This window comes from Myiozetetes cayanensis, unplaced genomic scaffold, assembly GCF_022539395.1.
Source record: "Myiozetetes cayanensis isolate MyiCay16 unplaced genomic scaffold, myiCay2020 scf6-25, whole genome shotgun sequence".
NCBI classification, from domain to species: Eukaryota; Metazoa; Chordata; class Aves; order Passeriformes; family Tyrannidae; genus Myiozetetes; species Myiozetetes cayanensis.
The window spans coordinates 50,385,112-50,409,876 of record NW_026087853.1 but is presented as its reverse complement, the minus strand read 5'-3'; the positions used below and the strand labels follow the sequence as shown (position 1 = coordinate 50,409,876).

Genomic DNA, 24,765 nt, shown 5'->3' with positions numbered 1-24,765 from the left:
ATTAAACTACAGCAACTCCTTGCTAATGGAAGAGGGAGGTTTTATCATCCCCAGTCCTGGTATTCCACTATAACTCCCTGCTGCCTTCAGGACTATCAAGAGATCAGACAGTTCAAACTGTCAGTTAAAAATTAAATCTCTCATCTAAATATTGGCCATGCAAACTACTTTTATATGTCCAGGCACTTCAATAAAGTTCCTATCACTAGAAGATGCTTTTTCACCCAACTCCAATATATACAACTAAGTTTTTAAATATATAATTTATGCATCTATCTACATATCTATCTGTCTATCAAGTGCCAAACAGGGACTGAACCAAGAGTGAAAGCTTCCAGAAGTTTTAATCATACCACTTACTCTGTTAAAAAGAGACACAGAATCTATTAGCACATAGGCAATTAAAAGTTGAAATGACTCTTTCAGAGTCAGTAACAGATCTTATTTACACTGCCAGATTATTGTAGGCATTGATAGCAATGCACTAGTTCCTGTCCTACAGGAGTTTTTTTCAATTACCAGTAAATTCCATGGAATTTTTGAAAACCAGCTTGGACAATATCCAACATAAAAACATTCAATTTCATTAGCAAAGCCTGGTGCGCTTTATTTTTCCAAGATTTGTTGACTGATCATTAGAAGCTAATTATTTAGGAAAAGGCTATAAAATAGCACTTATATCTAATAAGAACTATTGCGTCAAGAAGATAAGCACAGCTCTAATAGCTTTATTTACCCAAATTACATATTTATTCAACTCCAACCTTTTGGCCTTAGATTAGACTGTCTAGACTAAATTTCCAGACTACAGACAATTACTATCATCTTTAAGTTTTGAAAGCGTCATAACCAGAAGCATCAGGAATGCTGAAATGACAGCTATAAGTGCTATTTAGCCATCTATTTTCATTAGGAAGGCTAATAATTACCAGCCTTCCCCACAAATCCTCACCCAACTAAGTAAAACACATAGCAGTTATCCTGGAGCATGACAATTTTAAATGATAATTAAATAATTGGTTGCCAAGCCACGAAATAATGGACTTCTTGAAAGTGTGTTAATCATTCAGGAGTGCCAGCATCTGAAGCTGCATGATGCACACATTACAATGGTACAAGTGCAGCAAAATCAATTAAAATGAAAACATACTGGGTAACTTCCCCTTCGAAAAGGGTGTCTGAACAGCTTGCAGGTGGCAAAGCAATCAACAAGAAGTTCACGCTAAAAAACTACAACAGCAATAACACGCCAAATGCACACTTCTAACACGGCATTTTCTTAAGTTTTCCACACACCACAATGACAGGGCATGAAAGCCACAGCAAACCAGTCTGACCAACCCAAGCACACGAGTCCCACGCTGCAGTCCCACCCGCAGTGGCAGCTCAGCAGCCGGGAGTACCCAGGTATTTTCGCACATCCACATCGGTCACCACACTGTATTCTAAGATGTGCTTTCCACCTCCTGAAACCATTTCTCAGAAGTTTGTGACTAAGCAGCAAAACCTCTGAAAGAAGGAGAATTTGTACTGGTCAGTAAGTGGGGTTTTTTTCCCATGTGATCTGCACTTTGAGATTTGGCTGCCCCGAGCAGGGCCAGCACTTAGGCTCCCACAGGGACCAGAAGGAGAACAGAGCACCTATGTGCCACTCACTCCCAAGTGCAGCAACAAGCTCTGTAACCTTAATGTCCCCTCCACAGAGTGAAGTTTTTCAAGAGATTCACATTTCAGCATCAGATTTTTAACCCAGACACATCAAGGAGAAGCACTCATAACCTTAATTTGGGATTTTGAGCCAAACAACAAAAAGCTTGAGAGTATTTTTTGCCTTGCCTCTAACCGAAGGTGTCAGGTTAACCCACCTAATTGTGAGAGTGAAAAGGAAGGAAGGGGATCTCTTCCAAGGTACGGCAGGCTGCGTCAGCCTTTCCATGCTAGGGACAGTGTGTTCAGACCTTCCTGGCACACAAGCAGTCCCTTTGTTTTGTTCCACTGTTCGGGTGCAGTGTTTGACAGATCTGATTCTGACAGATGAGAAGAAAAAGAGCCCAGACTTGGTCATTGTCAACTGAACTTAGCAGAGCAATAGGGGAGTTACTTACTCCATCTGTGGAGCACGATGGAGAAATCCTACCCTACTAAACACAGATATTTCAGTGATGCAGGCTGACCTGAAATCAGGATGAGGCATGATGCCCGTCGAAAAGCACAAGCACTTTCAAAGAGGCTGTTCTCACAGATGTGGATGCTCCCACTTCGTAAGTAATGGTTCAAATTAATACCACTGTTTTCAAAATTCCAGGTGTCTATAAGAATAAATGTCAGAAATGAAATACACGGAGGGCAAGGAACCTACAGAGTGGACTTGTTTAACTGAAACAAAGCTTCAGCTGGACAAAACGCTTTGGAAAAAGTAATCCTGAGTATTTTCCATCACAGATAGCAGCAGAGTACAATGCTTTCCTTTCCAGACTAATCAGTGCTTGCAGGGAAGTTAAATCTTAATGTCCTTGAAGAATGCCTTCATAGACTCTCTCTCACTACCACCAGCAGCAGATTTCAAGATCAAAGGTTATTACTCCTGCCCATCTGACAACAGTGTAATTCAGCCTGGTTTTCTCATCAAGCCGTACAGCACATCAGGATTGTTTACAATAGGATATGTAGCACCTCATTTCTGACTTTTCAGAAGCAAAGCCATGTATATTCAAACTTCTACATTACAGACAGACAGCTGAAGTTCCTAGAAGAAATACATGAGATAACAGAGAATGTTTTATCCTAAATAGAAATAAAACCAAGAAATACCAAACCATCAGACTCATGGTTGGGAATACTCAGAAGTTACTGCTCTGTGTTTTGCATCAGTGTCCCACAAGTCAGCCCAAATGTACCGTCCTGCAGTATCTCCAGCACCTGCATTTTATTTCCCTTTGAGGTCTGTGCCCATGCCTGTGCTACACTGACATCCACAGCTCAGTGGCACAAGGTTGCTCACAATCAGTGAACTTACTTTTAAATCAGCAAATTTGCAAACTACCACATGAAGTTCATGTGCAACCTAACACTTTCTGTGCACCTCCCCCAGAACCCATGCTCACTTATGCTCAGTTTAAGAGCATTGAATTGGGCAGTACCCATTTTACCCAAATTGTTTTCACAGCGTGCATGAAGTTACATCAACATCAGAATTGCACAACAACCAAGAGGAAGATGCCCGGATGGCCCTCCCTTTTGCACCACCAAGCCAGTGGCTTCACACAGGCACACCCCAGCAGCGTGGCAGTCATGAAGCCAAGTCATTCACAGCAGGAATATTTACTAGGGAGATTGACAGAAGCAAGTTCTTGAGTGGCATTATCCTCTCATTTAATCAAGACTTGAAAAGCACAATGTGACCAATATTGTTGCAACTTACATATGAGGAAATGTGCACATAGCCAAATTCCAGGAACCAGAAACTACCAAGTGGTTTTACAGTTGCTAATCCTGACATGTAAGTAAGATTTCATTGCACAAAATTGGTTATAAGCACTACTTGCTAAAATTAGCTTGTTAGCTGATCTACAGGGAAAATGAGGAGATCCTAAGGTCCCAGCAAGCACAATTAAATGCTCTTAAGCAGTGTCAGAATTTTCAGCCTCAGTAACTTCAGATTTTAAAGTCAAAAAGAATATCAAATGGAAACACATTTATGTTCTCAAATTTTAATAAAAATGCTTTTATCATCACTAGTCAGTCAACATATTTAAGCAAGCAACAATTTCCATCTAAAAAAAGCATGTTTACCAGCAAAACATTTGGCTGTGCTAAAACCAACCACAGTGTTTCTTCCCCTTCGCCTCTGCACCTGCAGGTGTAGTACCACTCTTAGTCAGCATCACCCCACAGGGCAGGGAAAATCACAGGGCAGGGAAAAACGTAGGAAACTCAGAGGGAGTTTATTTTTTGCTTTAAATTATCACAGACACACACAGAATAGAAAATGTTAGAGATAACTAACATTACTTAACATCTACAGCATTAACACAGTTAATGTTAAGAATGCTCACAAAAAGACTGGACATGGTACTCAGTGCCCTGGTCTAGTTGACAAGGTGGTGATCAGTCAAAGGTTGGACTTGATGATCTCTGAGGTCTTTTCCAACCTAAGTGATTCTCTGATTCTGTTAGATGAGTATTTCACATGACCTTTGAGATGGAAGACCTAAGCAGTTAGGGTCTTAATCACGGCTTTTACCCTTTTAGAGACTGTATTATCTTAATAGCAAGGATTGTTTTACCCCAGTGAGAATATAATTACTCCCAAACCATGTGCTGCTGTAACTAAAGCAAGAAAATCAGATGCATCTGTGGTGAGGGAGCATCCTCATCCGAATAAAACCCAGAGACACAGCACGCCCAAGATGCACCTTAGCAGACCTGTTCTCATGTCAAGACCTACTTCATACTACACGACGCCACAAACTAGCTTTATGTGCGAATACCTACTTTCACATTTCAAAAAGCCACATCTGTGACGAACCACATCAAGAAACTGCAAGCAAACATTCAGCTGAGGTGCTACATAATCAAACACCGCACGCAATCAACAAGTGTTTTTACAGTGTGGCCATTTATGGTAGCAGTAGAGGAGACAAATGAAAGATTGGAGCAGTCTTACACCAAGCACCATCACTTCCCACAGTAGAGCTGATTCTAAATAACAGATAAAAAACCCCATGATTTGTATTAATAACTACATCCACAGGCAATCCCTTGTTTAGAAAATTCACAGCTTGAGTTAGAAGCATTTTCTAGAGTCATGCATACCTCAGGATCACTAGAAAGCAGGGTTTAGTATATTCTTCTCCAACATCCTATTTAGCACCATGTTAGAGCAGGTTACAGAATAGTTCTCTACCCACCTCCATGAGGAAGGAGACCTTAAATTGAGACCAAATACTTATTCTCATTCAGAAGCACAAACTGCTGAAAGGAAACAGTGCCTAATTTCCTTGGAGAGTTGGATGCTCAGGCAGAACCTGAGCTCTCCACTGAAGACCTTTTCTCACGAAACAATGGTACTTTAATTTGTTGTTTGAAGCACAAAAGCTCCATATGCTAACCCAGCCACACATGTTGTGATAGCAGAGCCTTGAGACAGCCATTCTCCACTCTTGGTTCTGTCATCTAAAGCTTGTAAATACACCTTTGCTTAAACAATTGGCAAGCAAATTAATACAGCAAACAGGGCTTTAATAGCAAAGTGCTCCTCCTTCAGTACAGCAGCAAGCTCTCTGGAGACTATTCAGTGCATCTACATAACCTGAGACCATCACAAGCATGCAGACCTCCATCGGATCTGAAAACATTCATCCTTTTTGCACTCTTCCCTTGCTCCTTACCTGACCCTCATATTAAAACCCTCAGGGGGACCATCTGCACTGCAGGTACATAAACCCTTCCCAGAGCGTATCGCTACTGTGGCCTTTGCTGGTGTCCCAAAGCTTAGCAGACTCACCATCACCAGAAAGGAAAAACCTTTGGCTGAGGGATCTTACTCCTTCACATGCTTTGCTCCAGGGAAATCTCCCAGCCCAGCTAGAAGCTGGCACAAGCACAACCAGTCTCTGTACAACAGATCTCACCTCAACTCAGTTAAACAAAGTATTTTTCTCATCCTTTTGCAAAACTGTAACTTTGTGTGCTTACTTACACACATTTGAGCTCTGAGTTTTCTGTTGCCACTTCTTAGGAGCACAGCTAACTCTTCAGAGCCACCCACATATTCCATGCAAACCTTCAAGGACCGCTCTTTACCAAATTTCACTTGCAGAGAATAAATTCCTCTCTCCCTCTCCTGCTACTCCTCCTCTGAATAAAACATAATCTAGTATTTTAGCAGGCTTTCAAGTTTTAAGGGAAAATAAGGAAGGCACATCACTAAAAATTTAAAGAATTTGGTATTCTTCCTACACCATACTCATGCTGTCCAGTGTGTCCTCCCCTCCTCAAGAAGACTAGTAGGCTTTTTGATTTTTAGCTTGTTAAAAATGTGAACTTAAAAACTTAAAAACTAAGGGTTTCAATTCAAATACTTCAGTTCAGTAGCACCATATAGTCAAGATCTGCTCTGGGGGTTTCCAGCAAGGTGATTTCCCTTCTGTCCCCTGTGTGCACTCATTCTTAAAAGAAATTTACATAAATTCTCAAATAAACTTGTTTTCTAAACTTGCAAGCTTCTTCCAGCCTGCACAGAGCAGCCAGATCACATGATTTACTTCATTTGCATTAGAAGATACATGCTGACTTCTCTATATGTTATTCTTTTACAGACATCAGTTGAGGAGAAAAGGATCATCATCTGGAAAACAGAGGTGCACATCAGATGAATACAGGTCACGAAAAGCACGGGTAAACATATTGTCTACACCACGTACAAGCATGATCAAAGTGAAGAAGGACAAGGACTGATGAAAAAGAACTTGATCATGCTAGTTTTATTTCTCCACTTCAGACAAGTTGATTCCACTACTTGTTGCTATCTCTCTCTGATTTTATGATTACTAGCTTGTAACAAATCTCTAATGAAGTAAGTTACTTGCTTCGGGACAAATCCTGTGAACAGCCATTGCGGCAAAAGTAACTCAGTAATTTGTTGATTACTAAAACATTTTGCCTTTAAAAACCCAGAGTACTAGTATGAATTCCACCAACAGCACAGAAAGTACTAGATTTCTATACAGGCCAGTACCAACTTACAAGGAAGATCTTTTTTGTTTATCGTAACATGCCAAATTAAACTTACATGCCACAATCAGCTGCACTATGCTAGTTTAAAGTCTTTCCACTTGGCAGGTCCCATAAGGCTTTCCAGGAGGGAAGTCATTACTCCTGAAACGTAACCTTGCTGCTCTTACTTGCTTTTTGGTCCCCTCCAAAGCAATCCAGGCATTCCCCACTTCATTTCTGTAGGTCATAATCCTTCAGGGGCTGATTCTACAGTGCAGAAGGCACATCACCAGAGGAAATAACTATCCCATGCAAAGAGCAAGAAGAAAGAAGACAACCCAAGAGTTTCTGTAGCATGAAATACAGCAATTCTAATGTTTTTGTTTGTGGATTTTATAAGTAAACAAAATTCAGGTTGTTCTCTCTCAAAGCAAGCTCACACTGACAGGAACTGAGCAGCTAACAAATAAATTACCTGACCCCAATTCAGAATATGTACAGAAGGACCTCATACCAAACTAGCCAGATTCACTGCATGCCAAGTCCTCCAGTACTGTTACTAACTCTGTAACTCTACTCTGGTAACTCTTGAAAAAGTGGCTTTACCAAACATCTAGTAGGAATACAGTTTAAAACATCTTGCCCTTAAGGAAAGAACATATTCCATCACCAACACCCACTCATTTTCATTAAGAAATTAATCCACAGAGAAACACCTAAATGCAAACTGCAGTGTGTAATACTCTTCCCTGACAGGTCTGACAGGCATATGTAATAAGGTATCATCTCAAATAAATAGGCAACATCATTATTTGATTGCTTTCTGGAGCAAAGAACTCCTGCAAATGTTTAATTTAAATCTATAAAGAGGTAGCAGTACAGCAAATGCCATCCTATGATGTGTGAGTGGTGTGCAAAGACCTTCAATTTGTTTACTTTCAGAAGGCAGCGTTAGAATGCACAGGGTTTGATCTTTTTTTTTCTTTAAAAAAAACCCCTACTGCTATTTCCGCTCCCATATTCTACCAAGTAGAGATCTTGCGGTTAAGGCATTCAGTGAAGAGAAAACAGAGCGTGGAATGCACAGGCAGCCAGCCTTCTGCACCAAAACCACAGGAAAGCACATTAGTTTCTCTCATTTTTATAGATTAGAAACAGGTTCTTCAACTTCATCATACTTAGAATAATGGACTATTCAGAGTTCCAGTAATCATAGGCGAAGTCTCCGGACAGGCAGTACATCAGTCTGACAAGCAGAAAACCTTCAGAACACCTTATCTTCTTGTTGGTTAACTCGTATGTAGCCAAGTGTGAACGTACCTCTAAACACAGGATTAGCACCACACAGCTCTGCCAGCTTTTAACATGCAGCAAAGCTGGTGTTATTTACACGGACCGGGTGGATGCTACCAATTAAAGGCAAGTAGTTTCTCTCTTAAGCTTTCTTCCAGCATTAGAAAATATTTTAATCTAAATCATAAGTCTTCTAAGTCTCATTTCCTGGGCATGTGTTAAACTCAACCTTTCATGATGACCAAAACTCAAAACTGCTTAGAGGGACCATATGTATAACAAACTTGCAAAACAGAATCAAGACCCAGTAAAGCATTGCTGGTTTTTTGTTTGGGATTTTTTCGTTGGTTTTTTTGTTTGTTTTGGTTTTTTGTGTGTGGTTGTTTTTTTTTCAAGCAAGAAAGCAGAGTTACAACAAAGCCCTCTTCAAATATCTTTTGGCATTGACAGCCTACATGCTTCGGGTTTGAAATGACCGTCAGATCCCGAAGACAAAAACCCAAATCTGGGGATATCTTCGCATGACTCGCTATGGTAGCCCACTGCCAGGAGAGCAGGCAGCCATTCACTTTCAACAGCACACACTTAGAAAACTAGTGTGGAAGCTGACAAAAACTCAGTGTTCCAACTCAGAGATTTTTATTCAGCAGTAACAGTACTACCACACACATGGGGTTTTGCCTAAGAGAATCAAGTAGCATGAGCCCCTTTCCTTGGATAAATCATTGAGGAGAGACCAGAGGCATCATAATACATTCAAGGAAGAAGCTACAGAAATATGATAAATACCTGGGTGAAAAGCGTTAAGCAATCACAGTAGCATCTCATAGTAACCCCTAACACAAGGGGAAAGCTGAGATACTTTTAAATTTCTCAGGCTACTCATTTGGCGTGGGATTACTCATGTACAAAACAGCTACCTAGAGTACATGCACTGTAGGGAATTTTTAAAGTTTTAACATAAGCTGTTCAGCTGTTAGAAAACCCAGTCTCAATTATCTAGTCTGAAGCAAGTGGCTGCAGTTTAAATTATTCATCTTCTGAAATCACCCTGAACAAATTCTTCCAGATCACCACCTTCCCTCACGCAGACAGGCAGCCAGCGTATTTTTCAAGAGATCAGCTCAAGAGATGCAGGGCTTTTGTTTATCTTCTCTCAGAATATTTGTAAACTGAAGACAGACACAGAAGAAGACTTTTTTTTTTTAGTTTGGGGTTTTTTTTAATAGTTTAAGAGCTAAAACTGCACCTTGAAATTCTAAAACTCTTAAACCTTGAGCAAAATCCCCAACTCAGTTGGATTTTAAAACCGCTGGTCACAATTCCAGTAAATAGACACTCAGATCAGATTATTTTCAAATTCTGCTCTAAGTGAACAACTTCATTATCAGTTTCCTTTTTTGGGAGAAGACCTCTGGTGTGTCAGTTGAAATATTCAAGTCCTCCCACAAAACAAGTCAAAGCAGCTAAGGAGGAGGGGAAGCCACTATTAAAAATGTGTGGAATGTAACCCACTTGGCAGAAGGCAGATAATATTGGGACAAGGAAGTCAACTACTTGAGATCTGAGGCTTTTTTCCCCATACAGTCCTACCAACATAGATACTGGACAATTTTAGATTTACAAATATTAGTGAATTTTAATCAACTACTGTAGAATGCACATGACTAAAAATATTTAGCAGACAAAAATAATTTATCAAATCCTTCAATTACCTGATACACACTGTATCTATTCTAATGGGTGCAAAAACTTCTAGACAACAAAAGGAAGAAGTGTCTTTAGCTACCTCAAAAGCCGAGCTTTCAAGTATTTTTTTTCAATTCAAAGAAGTTGAGATAGATGCATCGATATATTTGGGTGTACTGCTCCAGCAAGACAGAAACAAAGCAGAAACCATATGAGACAAAACAATTTCTCTAGTCAGTAGATTTAGGTCAGAGATACAGGAATTCAGACATGTTTAAAACCTGAAGCATCCTTGATAAAACTACAGCACTCAAAATGTCTCTTGCACTAAGTAACGCTCTCAGAACAAATACCAGGGGATCAAAGAGCAGATCTGCTGACAGGCAGTGACCTCACTTCCAGCCTCAGTGGTCTCAGAGATGCACAGGCACCCACAGCACCTGGACCAGCCAGAAGATCACAGCAGCTTGAAGGCTCAGAGCTGCCCTAACATTTCCAGCCGGACCTGAAAGAAATCAAACCTCGGGGTCCATTAGTTGATCTGACACAGTCTAAATTCTGAGAGACTTCAGCTGAACACCCTCTTATCAGTTAACAGGACTCACTCCACAGGATTACACACAGGAGGCATTTTGCAACTCTTCTTGCACCCCATGCAATAAGAGCAGCCACTCTTGAGTCTCAGTCTCCATGTTAGGCAGAGTTGGAAGAGGTTAACTTCCCCCCTGTTGCACAAGGCTTCACCCAGTTGTACACACATCATCTTCAGTGGTTAACCTGCTGCCTGTCCCATCCCTCCCCCACTCTCTCTGCCTGCAGAAGGGTCTCACCACTACCTGGATGTTTGTACAGCATCACCCCTGAGGCTGAAGCGATACGACAGAGTAAGTTACAAATCACGCAACTGCTAGAAGCAGAAGCATCTCAAATTACTTTACTGCTGAAGGCCTCATTTTATGTAACATTTCATCATAAAATTGTGCTCAAGAAGTTACACTGAGCAGCCCAATTCCCTTCTGGTGGTTTCTTGATGATTCTGCAGTGCCCCCAGTTGATTAAGCCTCCCATAATCCAGGTATGGTATGCAGCTTAAACGTTTAGTTATTGCAGCAATCAAACAAGATAGGAGCTTTAGTACTTCTTCAGTTGGTAGTAACACTTGTACAACATAAAATTTTGCCCTAACTGCCACAGAAGTAACTAATTCAAAAGACCTAGAAGCACAAGCCTCCAAACCAAAGCTAAGTAGTCAACAGCACTGTTGGTTGATGACAACATGCTAAAAGCCAGCATTAAAAGTAGCGAGGCAGGATATTCAGAACAGTAGGTCCACTGGATGCCACAGGCAGACCACTTCATTTCTAGAAAAAAAAAAAAAAGAAATTCCACCACAGACCCCTCTCTTAGGCTTACAGAGACAGAAATAAGATTATCTCCACAGTTTAAAACTTTTCATTAAAGTACTCACAGATGGTAAGACAAGGATCATTGGTTTAACTTTGCTGATGTGCTAAGTAGGGTCTTGGCTTCACAGGTTTACTTTCAAACTTGAAGGTCTGAAAAATGTTTATCATGGATACAACCATCAGATAAAGTCTTCAGAATTCACTGCAACACTAAAGGAGTGCTGCTGAGCACAGGAGGATATCTCCTCCACCAATGATATTTTAAGACCCCAAGCAGGATCTCAGGTTGGTAATTAAGTTCCAGCAAGGTGAGAACCTGCTCCATGGGGAGGGGGAACATCAGTTAAAGGAAAGTCGAAGAAATCAAAGTGATACAACACTTATATGTGCATCTTGGAAATCTCAGGACATGTAGTCAAAGATTCAGGTACTATTGTTTTGGGTCTGAGGGGAGGCAGGAGAATAGGATGGGAAGGCAAGGATACTGTGTTTCTGGAGGACTTCAAAGACAGACTGCTAGGGAAAAAATCCTGAGCAATAACTGAAATTGCAAAATACACTCGTAATTGCATTCTTAGTAATACTGGGTCATGAAAAGCCAGAATCCATTTAAATACATCACCATTACTTTATTTGGTTTTGCTAATGAAGGCCTCTTAGTGTGAGCTAGTAGAGGAAAACACTGTATGGTTTTTTAGTAGAGTTGGTAGCACAAACACAAATATATTATCAACAACTACTTTTTACGCATGATTATAAAACACCTTTGTAAAAAGAGATAAACACAGAAATATTATTATGAACACACAATTTAGAAACTCCCTACCTCAGGCTGCACATATTACTGTAATCCCACTTATTTTTCTTACACAGAACAAGTCTAATAACAGAAGAAATTTAGCAGATCACTTTTCTACCCAAAGATGCCAGATTTTTCACACAGATTTATCAGCGGTATCCTACCATTTCATGGTCTACTTACCACATACGAAGCAAAATATTCAGATTTGCTTGGACATTTATGGATTAATGTTTTCTTAAGTGAGGAATGCTGAAGATGCTCTGTAATATGAGCTGGGCATGTTAGTTTTGTCAGAAAAACTCAAAACAGTAACTGCAGTGATTTTAAAATTTCTTTTCCTAGCAAATCTAACTAGTGACTCAACATACTATAATATCACTACAGTTACAGAATACTCTGAACAGGACTGGAAAAATAATTTGCTTTTAAGTTGTGTAGAAGCTCTAGTTTACTTTCTAGCTTAGAAGACTTGAGGAAAGTGACACAGTTGATAGTTAATAATATGTGTGTACCTACAATTAATCTGCTAAGAAATAATGCTTCTCATAGGGCCTCTGAATAAAGATATTTGTAGAGCACTTTCAGTTATGAGTGTTACACTAATTTTTTTCTTCAACTGTAGCATTTTTACGTGTCAGTGCTAACATCTGGTTAATTATTAATGCACACTGGTGCTAGCAGCTAGTATTTTACGCTATCTTTAATAGTGCCCTTCTGCATACATTCCTGCTGCCTGAACTCACTCCTATCTGGATTCACCAAATACTACACTTCTCTTTCTGGTCTCAGCTGAGAAGCTGGTGCAGGTCTGGTTAAATGAGCACGACTGCCAGATGAAGCTGTTTGCAGAGCTGCACAGTGAACCAGACAGGGTAACTGATCCCGGGCAAAAACATTCCCTGGTTATTTTTAACTCCGATCTGCTTGTGGAGTTGCAGAGAACTAGAGGGAGTAAATAGCTCTAGTGGCAAACTGCTGTGGCAGTGTGGGGACCTGATGAACATTTTTCCTTACTGGTACTACCAGCTTATCAAATTAAACCTTCAATTATAACAAAGCCCTGTTTCTTCAGGCTTGCAGAGCAAAAATATTTCCCTAGCCTTGTGCCCGTCCACTGTCAGTCCCTTCTAAAAAGCAAACAGTCAACTCGCCCTCACTTTCAAGGCCCTTCAGTTCCTCTGTCTGCACCACCACACCACTCCTACTGCTCAGCACAGCCCTCGTGGTCACAAATGCAGCTCTCACTTGCCAGTTGCAGTTCTGGGAAGCTCCACACAAGCCTCTTCCAGAGGCTTCTCCTTTTTAGTCGTTTGTGGGATCTTGTGTGAGCACATTTGTATGTTACAAAAATTCACAGTGAACTCCATCATCCAAGAGGATATCCAAGTTTATGGCACTTCCCTACCTACCTAGGGAAGTGCACACACAGTCCTCCCCAGTAACTCTCACGCAGTCAGGTTTGAGGCTCTGTGTATGCTTAAGGACAGCTTAAGCGCAAGTTCTCCAGCCTTTCCCAATCCAGCAGCAGATCAGAACCCCTGACCTCGCTGTAATGACAGCCCTTGCACACAATGCTTGATTAGTCCCAAGATCAACCACTTCAAACGTGAATACGTGACCTTCTTTAACTTAAGCAAGAACAGCCCATGCACTTCAATCCAGCCAGCCCTCTTAAAAACAACCTAGTAAAAGCAAGCAATCCATAAAAAAGTAATTTGAACCTCATGGAAGTTCCACCTAGAAGCACCACGGCACATCGGGCACTTTACAGGCTGGGATGTGACCAGCTTAAGTATACGTATGGTGTGTCATCAGAGGAGAAAAAGTAAGAAAAGCAAACAGGTTAGGTAAACATCCCTTGTCTGCTACCTACTTCAAGTAATTAAGTTATAAAGAGAGGAGAGAAATATTTTCTTTTGTATTACCTGTTCCCACTAAGAGCCCTACAGGCTGTCCCAAACCTAAGCTGCAACCACACTTAAGCTGTGAGACAGAACACGAGAAATAGCAAAGAAGAGAAGATAAAACGATTCAAGGGAAAAAAAAAAAGTTGTTCACAGAAATAATTCATCTGGGATCTAACTCTCGAAATTTGTAGTAGCAGGCTACCATTGCTGTCTGACAGAATTTCAAAACCAAACTCCAGTAACTTCATAAGGCAAGCCACTTGCAGGCAAACACTGCCTAATGGCATTAATTGCAATTCAACTTTTCAATCTGGTTCCCATTCACTCCTACTCCTTACAGTAAGAGTTTGTCTTGGATGCTCGACGTGTTATATACAGAGCAACAAGGAAAAGTTTAAAAAAGAAAAAACAAGGTTCAATTACAGGCATGATTTCAGTTTTAATGTTGGTTTTACATATTTCTTGAACTAGAACACATTCACAGTAAGTGATGCATTTATCTGGTTGTTAGATTTTCCTTTAACAGTGCCCTATGACCATAACTGAAGACAAGACTACCAAACCCATGCAGTTAAAGCCACCTGAATTGCCTGAACCAATAGAGAAGTTCTCTGCTTGTGTCACACCAGTCTAGACCTGAAGAGTGACTCATTGGGGAAGGTCTGCAGAAAACCTAGCTTCCTACCAGCTAGCCAGAAGACTGCTGTGCTCCACTTCACGAGGCTGGTATTTATCTTCGGATATATCAAGGAACTCAGTCACAACGTTTTCAGGGCTGGGAATGCTTGCGGTAAGTGCGAACAGGTTGCACAAGGTATACAAATACGAGTCATTTGGGTCCTTCAAAACTCTCGGAATATAAGGGCTCTACTTATGAGAGCCACCCTCTACCACCACTGTGGAACACTGGAATTCAGAGCTCCAGCCAAAACCAGAAGCAGGAGCCTCTCCCTCTAGTACGGGAAGGAGGAACAGGGCTACAGGCCAGCGGCTGCCTATTCATCCCTCAGAGTGCAAAGGGCATGCTGGCCAGTAATCTGGGAAGCTGTGCCAGTACTCCTTGTGCAAGTGGCGGTAGAAGACAACCTGATAACCAAAAGGTATGTCAATATTTACTTGCTATATAAGCAACTACTGCTAGGAGTTAACACACAGAAAGGTGCTTCCTGACTGCGATGCGCGTTAAGTTATCCCAAAGGAATTTCAGCTTTGGGAAAGAACTGTAAATTGCTCAAAACCAGAATGATGACTGTCTCAAAACTGCTACACTGCTACAAATTTATGCCAGTTCCTTAGTACATGGCATCCCTGCTGGGTAGCTTAGGATGTATTATGCCACTGCTGGCTATACTGGAATGCTCACAGGTAACTTAAGGTTTCCTTCTTGCCTGCAAGGCAAGCCTGAAGTCATCTACCATATTCCCAGGCTGTAGATCTACAGCTAATCAGAGCGAGTCCAACCTTTTGCTTGGTAGCAGTGCTCCAGGAAGCAAGAAGCCAAGCGGTTCAAGTTTCACAAGAAGGGCAACAAGCAGCCCTTATTATTCCAGGTGACTGCATCACAAGTGCTTTGTTTTGATTAGGATTTTTATTTCCCACCTTTAACCTCAACAGATGTCAACAATCAGTCGTTCACTCTCCTGGACTGTATTTTGTCACCTTGAGTTACACCGCACTACTCAGGGCAAGAAGGCCCCACGCTTTATCACAGTGTAAGCATACCAGTCCCAGCGTGGCCCTGCGTGAATCTGCAGCCTGGAATTCGTGGCATTCGATTCCTTTGATTTCCTTACGCGCTTACTCGAAGAGCATTTTTTTGACGGTCAGCGAGGGTTAGTCACGATACCCAGAAACTCTGGAGGGATTTGCACATCCCGAGTCCAGCACACGGGAGTGGTACACTAAGACATCAGGGTCTGTCAAACATCCAGCACGCTGGCTCCAACACCAGCTGCACGTTCAGTTGTTGCTTTTCAACCTACTTCACTACTCTATTTTAGAGCTTGAAATTCATATTTAGAGCATAAAATTCAGAACAAGCTATTTTGTTGCCCAACAGCTATTTCAGAGATAAAAGACACTTTGAGATAACCCACCCTTAGCTTTATTTCTAGTTAAGGAGAACTAACAGTCTTGTGATAGTAAAAGTTTGGAAAAGGAAAGGAAGAAGAAGGAAAAAAGCCTGAACAACTGCTTGCCATCCATCTGCAAGTCATATGCTTGCTTTCAGACAAGTGTCTGATACTAACATTTGAGAGTCAAAAATCTACATCTCATTTTACTCACTAGTTCATGGAACAGTAAGCTCAGCTTTAATCAGAGCTTGTTACCAACAGTTTAAGAGCAGTAGGAAAAATACTTTCTTTTACAAATTTGGCAGTGAGATCTGAGCTCATAAATACAGCATGAAATGAGTAAACAAACAAAGAAACCCCAAAACACTGAACCTCCACATACATTTTGTATCACATTAACTGTTTTAGCAGTTTCAAACATGTTCATGCATTACCACAGGTAACATTAAGCTGACTGACAAACTCAGCTGAACTCAGTCACACTTAATTACATCCAGTCAATACCATCTCCAGGATCTAGGAACATTTATTAACTAACACATTCATGTAGGTCACTAGAGTCTACTCAGCATGCAAAACTATACATGTCATTGTCACAAAACAAAAGCTATACTTTTATGAAGAGGAAAAAACCACAGGACAAATAATTTTATCAATTCTGCTCAAAAACATCCACTATTTTGCAGAGTAGATTTGAAAGAATAAAACATTAGTGCCTTTCTTGCTGTATACTGCTAAAACTAGCTATACATTGTTCAGTTTGGAAAAGAGAAAAAAAAAAAAGGCACGAAGTAAATGGCAACTGCAGGATAAAAAAAAAAAATCAGAGGGTGATTAGGTAGTTGCTAGGCTCTATTCCCTTTGAGCAAGGAAACCTGAATATTACAAAGAGCTGAGTTACAGGGGAATGTGGGGTATTTTGTGACAGACCTCTGCATGACAGCTGGAGAAAAGCTATTGTGGCAACAGCTGTGTGCTCTGCACAGCTCATACTCCCAAATACCTCAGCCTGCTAAGAGGCCAGTTAACTGGCTGCAATGCATTTTAAAAGTTTTCTGCCTCTTGGGATGCGAGCATGATGGATTATTTGTGTATGTTTTCAATAAGAGAAGGAATGCTTGGTTCTACCACTTAAGAGTTTTACAAAATGCTGTGGTGTAATGCTGAGCTATCATTCACTGCTGCTTTCCTAGAGTTTGTGGCTTCAACATCCCATCAACTCTCCTCCCCAATTAAAACATCTTCACTTCCTGTCTTAACAGTGCACAGACTCAACAGCACTCAGTTCATCTATCATATCCTGATTTAAAGGAAATGATATGATATTTCCAGGATGAAATCCTGGCCCACCAACAGCAATATCGAGCTGTGTTTATCTCCCTAGAGGAAGAATTTTGAGGAACACACTATAGTCATCTAACCACCGAAAGCTTTGATCTGCTAATTTTTACTCTAAAGTTCCTCCAAATTGTTAGGTGAACATCTGAGAAGTGAACTGTGGACCACAAGCAGTTGTACACAAGTGACCAGTTACACCTCTGTTACTTGCTCCTCCTGTGCTGCTAATTAGCACAGTGATGCTGGACCCAGTAAGTGAAAGAGCTTTCACTGTAAGAGATGGGTTTGCTCACTCAGCCTCCTTACAAAAACGTTGTTGTTTCAGCTCAGATTGAGCACAACAATCATGGGGAACTGATACTCTCACACAGGACAGAGTGCACAGAAGCGCTTTACATGCTGATCCTGCCACAACCTCAGCCATTCCTACTCCAGCAGGAATGAATGCTCTCTGCTTTCCCACCAACACCTAAACAAGGCAGGAAAGGAGGAACTGTGCAGGATCCCAGAAAGCTGGCAAAAGAAAGAAAATTTACTAGTTTTTCTTCTTACATCCTGTGTTCCTCATGTTCTCGTTTGTTTTATCTGAAATCAAGGAAGACTTTTCAAATACGAATCCCTTGTCATCTTTCAAAGATAAAACGTAAATCACAGCACATGCTTCCCCATGATATCCTGTCCCCACAATAGTCTTATTTACCAGAAAACAATCAGTAGCACTAAAGTAAAAGCAAGAACAACTGTACTTGAGTACTGATTTACTGAAAATTAAAGAAAGAATTATAGGAGAGAAAAGCCAAGCTCAGAAATATTTGCGATTATCAGCTAGGAAAAAACACTTTCCTTTTTAAGCTTCAAAACCGAGTTGGTGACAGCCATATTTTAAACACAAGGAATAAAAAGCAAAAGAGAATTTAAATCTTTCACTGACATCACAATCTGCCATGTGGCAAGAGCTAGCACTGATCCACATTTTAGTGAAGGCCACTACACGTTTGTCACTTAATCCTAAGAAATTCCAAAAATGAAGCACGTGACTCGCTTGTAATCAATTTTAAAACAACTTGGAGCAGTTTCTGTGCAGCCTTAAAAGACAAACAACATATTTGGCAATACACTTGCCATACAGAAACTACCCAAGTGCCTGCATGGCTTTGCACACTCTTGATAACATCACAGCTTTAAGAGCTCAGGAAGACACTGTGGGATATAAATAATACAGCAAGCCTCATCTCTCATTGTCCGTAACCACACAGCAAGCATGGAAACAACACAAAACTCTTCTCTAAGGTACCCGAGGTACTGCTCGGGAGGTCTTTCTTTCTCAGCTGTTTCTCTTTGGGTCTGTTTTGTTGTGTTTTTTTTTAAGGCTGAATTTTCTGCTAAACTTCACTTTGCGGTGGCAAGATTTTATCTCAAGATAAAGCTGCCGAGAGGGTAGGAGATGATAGATAACTTAATGCAAACTGACAATAAGCTGTTTTGAAAAACTCACCCTCAACGTGTCAGCTTAACACGACAGTGGTGCTCCCTCAACACTATTTCAAAGTGAACTATTTCTTTTCTTGCTATACATTTGAAGAGATACTTATACGTGACAGAGCAGACACAGGTTCCTCTTTTGCATATATTTGCTGGAAGACAAGTCACAGCACTTGACCCAAAACTTTTATTTACATTTCATATAAGCTCAAACTTTTAGTTTAAAGAATTCATTTCTACCAGTGCTCAATAACTGAAGTTATCCAGTACCCAGCAGAACCTTACTGCTCTTAAAATAAGTGGATGTGCCAAGGCATCAAGTGTGAACTTCACTTTTTTTCCTCCTTGTGTCTTTAATAGAAATTACAGCGTTTTGGTTATGAAGATAAAGTTATCCAAAAGCCTTTCATGCTGTCAAGGAATCCAGAAGTCCATTCAGCAACATTTCCCAAGACAGGAGCATCTCAGAACTGAAGCCACGTCCAGCTGCACACTTTACTGTTACAGCCAGCTTAGATGTTCACAGCATGACACAGGCAATACCAGCTAAAGCAGCAGTATCTTGTTTGAGTGAATGGCACCATAAACCAGGTTCAGACAACCACTGTATTTAATTATCTCCATACGCAAGCAGTGAGGAATTCAATCCACACACTGAGGGGACTGCAGTTATTCCAGCCTCATCACCTTCAAACAGACCAACAACTCAGTATTTTACCAGTATCTGACCAGCCATCTACGCATCTGACAAAAGACACCTGTACAACACATTTCAATCTCAAATAAACCATTCAAACTAACTTCCAAAGAGCTAATTCTCCCAAAGTGCCTGTCCTGTACAATACTGGATCTTATAAACATTCTGTTATCCAGTACTTACCCAAAATTTCAAAGTGCTGTTTTCTACGTAGTTACTTAGTCTATGATGCAGAGCTTAAATTCTCAACAAAGTAATACAACTAATGAACACAAGGATACATGTTAGCAAAAAAAAAAAAAAAATCTGAAATAAAGAAATAGTCTATTTGCCATCAGATCACCTGTTTTAACAAAATACTATCTGAGAACACCATTGCCCCAAGCATTAAAAGACAAGTTTGCCCTGCTGTCAAGCAGCCTGTCTTAGGGGCTGGTAGAGCATTATGGCCTCTCCTCAGTGAAATAAAAGAAAACAAACAAAAAGCCGTGCTCTCCAGATTTGCTGATCTGCCGTCAGCTACACCAGCAAGCAGAACGCAAGTGGCTGTCTCCTCCTCCTCCCACCATAAACAGCCAGAGGTAGAAACGCGAAAAGCAACAGGGCAGAGGATGAAAATAAATAAAGGGGCTACGGCTGAATTCGTGGTGAAACAGTAAAAAGGGTTCTTCCTCGTGAGACTGACACGCACGCTTTGTAGCACCTATTCTGTCACCCTTTTTACTGAAAACGATTAAAAGGAAAAGTTCAATTGTCTAGAAGTTGCAGGATCAACAGCAGGAGCTCAGAGAGGCGGTGGAAGGTGGCTGCTCACAGCTAGCACGGCGTGCCCACCGCAAACCCCCCTCCTCTCTCGGGGGGAGCCGCAGGAGCTTCCTGGCCCCTCGCCGGGCCGGCACAAGATGCTCAGCCCGGGGCAGCTATTTCGGAGCCGGACGCCGAGTGTCACCGCTCCCCGGCCGCGCCTGCCGACCGCGCCTGCCGCTTCCCGGGCGGAGCGCGGGGCCAGACCCCGCCCGCGACACCGGAGCCGCCGGTCCCAGCGCCGCGGCGGCCCCGGCGCTCAGCGCGCCCGGCCCGGCCAACCCCACCCCGGCGGCGGCGCCCGGCGGGCCGGGGGCGGCGTCCGCCCCTTCCCGCCCTCCAGAACCTTCCCGGGGGCTCGCACCACCCCGGCCACCGCCGCCGCCCCGCGCCCCTCAAGGTCACGCCGCCGCCGCCTCCCCACCCCTGGCTTCCCGCTGCCCCGCCGGCAGCATCCCGCGGCGCCGCCGGGAGCTGCCGCCCCGCCGCGCCGGCTCCAGCCCCGGCTCCGGCCCCGGCCCCCCCGCGCTGCGCGCCGGGCAGCGCCCAGGCCCCGCCGGGCGGAGCGGTTCCCCCCACGGCGCCGCGGCCCCTCACCTGGATGAACTGGATGGTGAGCGCAGACTTGCCCACGCCGCCGCCGCCCACCACTACCAGCCGGTACTTCTCCTGCCCCGGGCCGTCCCTGCAGCCCGCGGCCATGGGGGAGCCGAGCGCAGCCGATCGCGGCAGCGCCGCCGCCGCCGCGGGGTCCGGCGCCTGCCTCTCTCCCCGCCGCTCTCCCTCTCCTCCTTCTCCTCGGGCTGAGCAGCCGCAGGCCCCGCCGCGCCGAGCCGAGCCGAGCCGAGCCGAGCCGAGCCGAGCCGAGCAGCGGCAGCGGCAGGAGGAGCAGGAGCAGCGGCTGCCCCGCCGAGCGGAGCAGCGGCAGCGCCGAGCAGAGCGCAGGGCACAGCACCGCCCGCCCCCGCAGCCACGGCGCCGCGCCACTAATGGCCGCCGGGGGCGGGGCCACCGCCATGCTAATGAGCCCGGGGTATGCATGAGGGGGCGGGGCCAGCCCGGCACAGCGGAGCGAAAGGCCGGGGGCGTGGCCGGGCGCGATCGATATGCTAATTAACTCATGCATATGCATACGGGAGGCCCCGCCCCCGCGCGGAGTGTGCCGCCCGGCGTGTCCCCTGCCCCGCTGTGCCCCCACGGGCACGGCGCTGCCCGGGCCATCAGCCCTGCCCTCCTGCCCTCCGCTGGGCCGCCGCTCTGAGTGCCTCACCAGCATTAATGAGCCGCTCTGGGTACCCATGGGCTGGGGAGGGAGGTGTTCGCGACCCTGCGTGCAGGTGCCGAGCCGAGGCACAAGGAGGGGTTTAAAGCCAAAGCGTCGCTAATGTCGCTTCCCACCGAGAGGGGAAAAAATCATAGAGACTATATTCCTTCACCTCTCTTCATCAGGTTTTCTTGTGACCGTGCACACGAATGTGTTTCCCACTCATTTAGGCCGTTCAGATCAAGGCCACTCTCTCCTCCGAGTGTCACCACCCACCGCTGGGTGTCACAGCCCCACATTATCCCTTTTATACCTGGTCAGAGTACTCTGTTTACAGTGTGTGATAAATTCACCCTGGTCCTCTGCATGTCCACCACCTCGGCTGGGGGCAGGCTGATGCTTCCAGTGGTGACCTCCCTCTTTGGGTAATAACTTACTGCCCAGTGTGTTTCTGGACATCCAAAACACTCAGCAGGTGGCCATACTGCAAAGACACAGAACTTTTGCTGTTAGACCTACTTTGAGGTAATTCCTGTTTCCCTTCCTCTCCCCTTTTTATAAAGATACATCACTATGAAATCATGTATCCATAGTTTTACATGCTTGTATACACACACATACACACATACATCTTTCTGCCACCAAAGAATGTCAGATAGCTGTTTTCATGTTCCCAAATGGCATAACCACATCAACAACTTCATAATGCAGACACACTCCTCCTACCTAGAAAATAATAATAATAATTAAAAAAAGACCGAAACACAAGTAGTGGCCATGTATGAAATCTTTGCTGAAGGGACTTGCCCTGTACAACACTGGAGCTGTGTCAGGAGGGAGGGACAGCAACCCAGGCAGCCTCATGCTTATTCACACAAAAAACTTTTTTCTGGTGCAGACTTTCTGCATTTGACACACATTTTGGCTCTGCATGAAGGGGAGGGTCCCACAGGCAGGATCCTCCTTCCCTCCACAGACCCAGTTGGAGAGCACTGACTGCTTGGCACAGTGACTACCAGAGATCCACAGAGAGGTAACAGGTTGTGGCTAATTAAGAACTAGCATCACACCATATATACACACGGCGGCAAGTCAGCGATGTACCCATAATCTTAATTCCACCATTTCCCAATTTGTCATGCTGAGCTTTGCAATTCTTTCACCAGATTTCTCTGCTTAAAAACCAAAAGCCTTAAAACCAAGAACAACATAAGGAATAACATCCTTCAGCACCCATTCTGTCTCACCAGAGGGGAAGAGCGTTCGAGGCATAGGAAACAAATCGATACTTTGTGAGTTAATAGTGTAACTGTATGAGAAGGAGATCCTTTGTCCCCGGAATTCACAACAGTATTTTGGAAGAGGAATGCCAGCACTCAGTCTCCACTGGCTCTGTATTCTCCTGGAGTGATAAGCTGTTTTTTCACATCCGTTTCCTTATTGCCCTGGCCGATCAGAAATAAGGAACAACTCACACAGGAGAGAATACATAGCCTAATATTTTCCAGTTCGGAAAAAAAGATAAGTGAGAGGGAGATAAAACAGAGGTCTGTAAATTCCTAACCAGCACAGGGAAATTGAACAGAGAAAGTCTCAAAATAGGAGAACTCAGGGACACCCAGTGATACTATGAAGAAACGAGTTTAAACAAACAAACAAAAAGATACTATTTTCCACAGACACAATCAATGGAACTGTGGAAGTCGCTGCCACAAGGGGCTGTGGAAAACGAAACTGCATCTGAGTAACAAAAGGTTAGATAGAGTCACAGAGCATAAAACAGCCACTAAGCACAGCGATCAGGGACACAGTTTTGGCTCGGAAAGTTTCTAAAGCACGGGCAGCCCGAAGGCAGGTTGGCTAAATAAAGAAACGAGTTCCTTCCCACGTGCCCTGGTTCTGGTGTTCTCTCGCCTACAAATCAATTACCGGTCGCTGTCAGGATCAGGGACCCGTGTGAGTATTAAGCCGTCAAGATAAGTCTTGTAATTCTTCATTATGTTCTCCAGCTTAAGAAAAATCAAAAGTACAGACTATGATGAAGTGAAGCTGCTGCTAGTTTATCAAGTATTGGATGTTTTTTAAAAAAATACAGCTACAATCTCATTGTTGGCTATTAGTACAGCAACCAGCAAACTCCACTGCCAAGAATGGCAGTGACATGACAAGCAGATCCTAAGTGAATTTTAAGAACACACTAATCTCTATGCAACCTATTGGGAAAGGATATCTGATTCCTTCATTTAAAGTTACATAAAAAAGCAAACATTCCTATTTTCCCTAACCTGTCCTTTTATGTTTCAGTTTCATTATACACCATTTTAAATAACTATTCTCATTGATGTAGCTACCCAATCTTGTGAATTCTGCAAGAAAATCTTCTTGTTCTTTAAACAACAGTGACAGATATGTCAAAGGATTAAAGCAATTAACACAATCATCCATTATGTTCAAAAGATTCTATTGAAAAATATATTACTGTTACATTCCTTGCATTGGTAAAGTTTTAAATCTGGTTTCATAAATAGAGTGGCAAAGTGCAAGGTAGTGATCACAGAAAAAACAGGTGGATGGCAATTAATAAACAGTGGTGGTTTTTGTAGTTTTATAAGTCCATCCAAAGATCCCAGTAAGAAATGTTTTCTCTTTGTTGTATAAACACAGGTAGAGGGAGAAAGTCTCAAGTATAGAGATATGATAGTCTAAAACCTTGGGTGTTCAAATATCTATGCATAACAGTAATTTTATTAATGGGGGTGGTTGGTTTGTACTCCCTGTGCTGTCGGTGGACAGAAGGTGGGCCCTGCAGAGGAGGGTTCCAGAGCAGATCCAGTCCTGGAAAGTGACAGTCTCTACTCCCTGCATCCTGAGCCCTGGCAGAGAGTCAGCATCTTGTCTTCCCTCCCTTGCCATGAATCCTGGTTTCAGGAGACAAGGATTATTCATGTGAACAAAGACAAGGAGATGAGGATACCACACCCTTCAGGATTCATTTCAAGATCAGCTAACCTGGGAAAGGTTGAGTGGTGAGACACTTCACCTCGCAGACAAAGACAAGAAACTTGTGACTGACAGGAGGCTGCAGGGAAAGATGTTTCAAAAGGGGGGTTGTATGGTCCTTGCAGCCAGGAAGATAATTTTTGCAGCACCAATTTTCATATCGCTACAGAGGTAGAAAATGCAGGGTTTCATAACAGAGAGGAAGAATTTGAAATATCAAGACCTGAGATGATGAAGCCATAACCAAGGTTTTGATGAAGCAGCTGGGAAAGAAAACAGAGCCTTTAGAAC

The 24,765-nt window shown here is 43.0% G+C and overlaps 1 protein-coding gene across 1 annotated transcript in view; it reads right to left on the bottom strand.

The window, feature by feature from the left end:
• The window catches only part of RRAS2 (RAS related 2), a 43,988-nt gene extending 22,893 nt beyond the window's left edge, over positions 1-21,095 (bottom strand). The window contains exon 1 of the mRNA XM_050336340.1: positions 20,808-21,095. Coding sequence (XP_050192297.1) covers positions 20,808-20,912 — 105 coding nt within the window. The 5' untranslated portion in view covers positions 20,913-21,095. The remainder of the gene's footprint in view (positions 1-20,807) is intronic.
• Between the last annotated feature and the right edge of the window lie 3,670 nt (positions 21,096-24,765).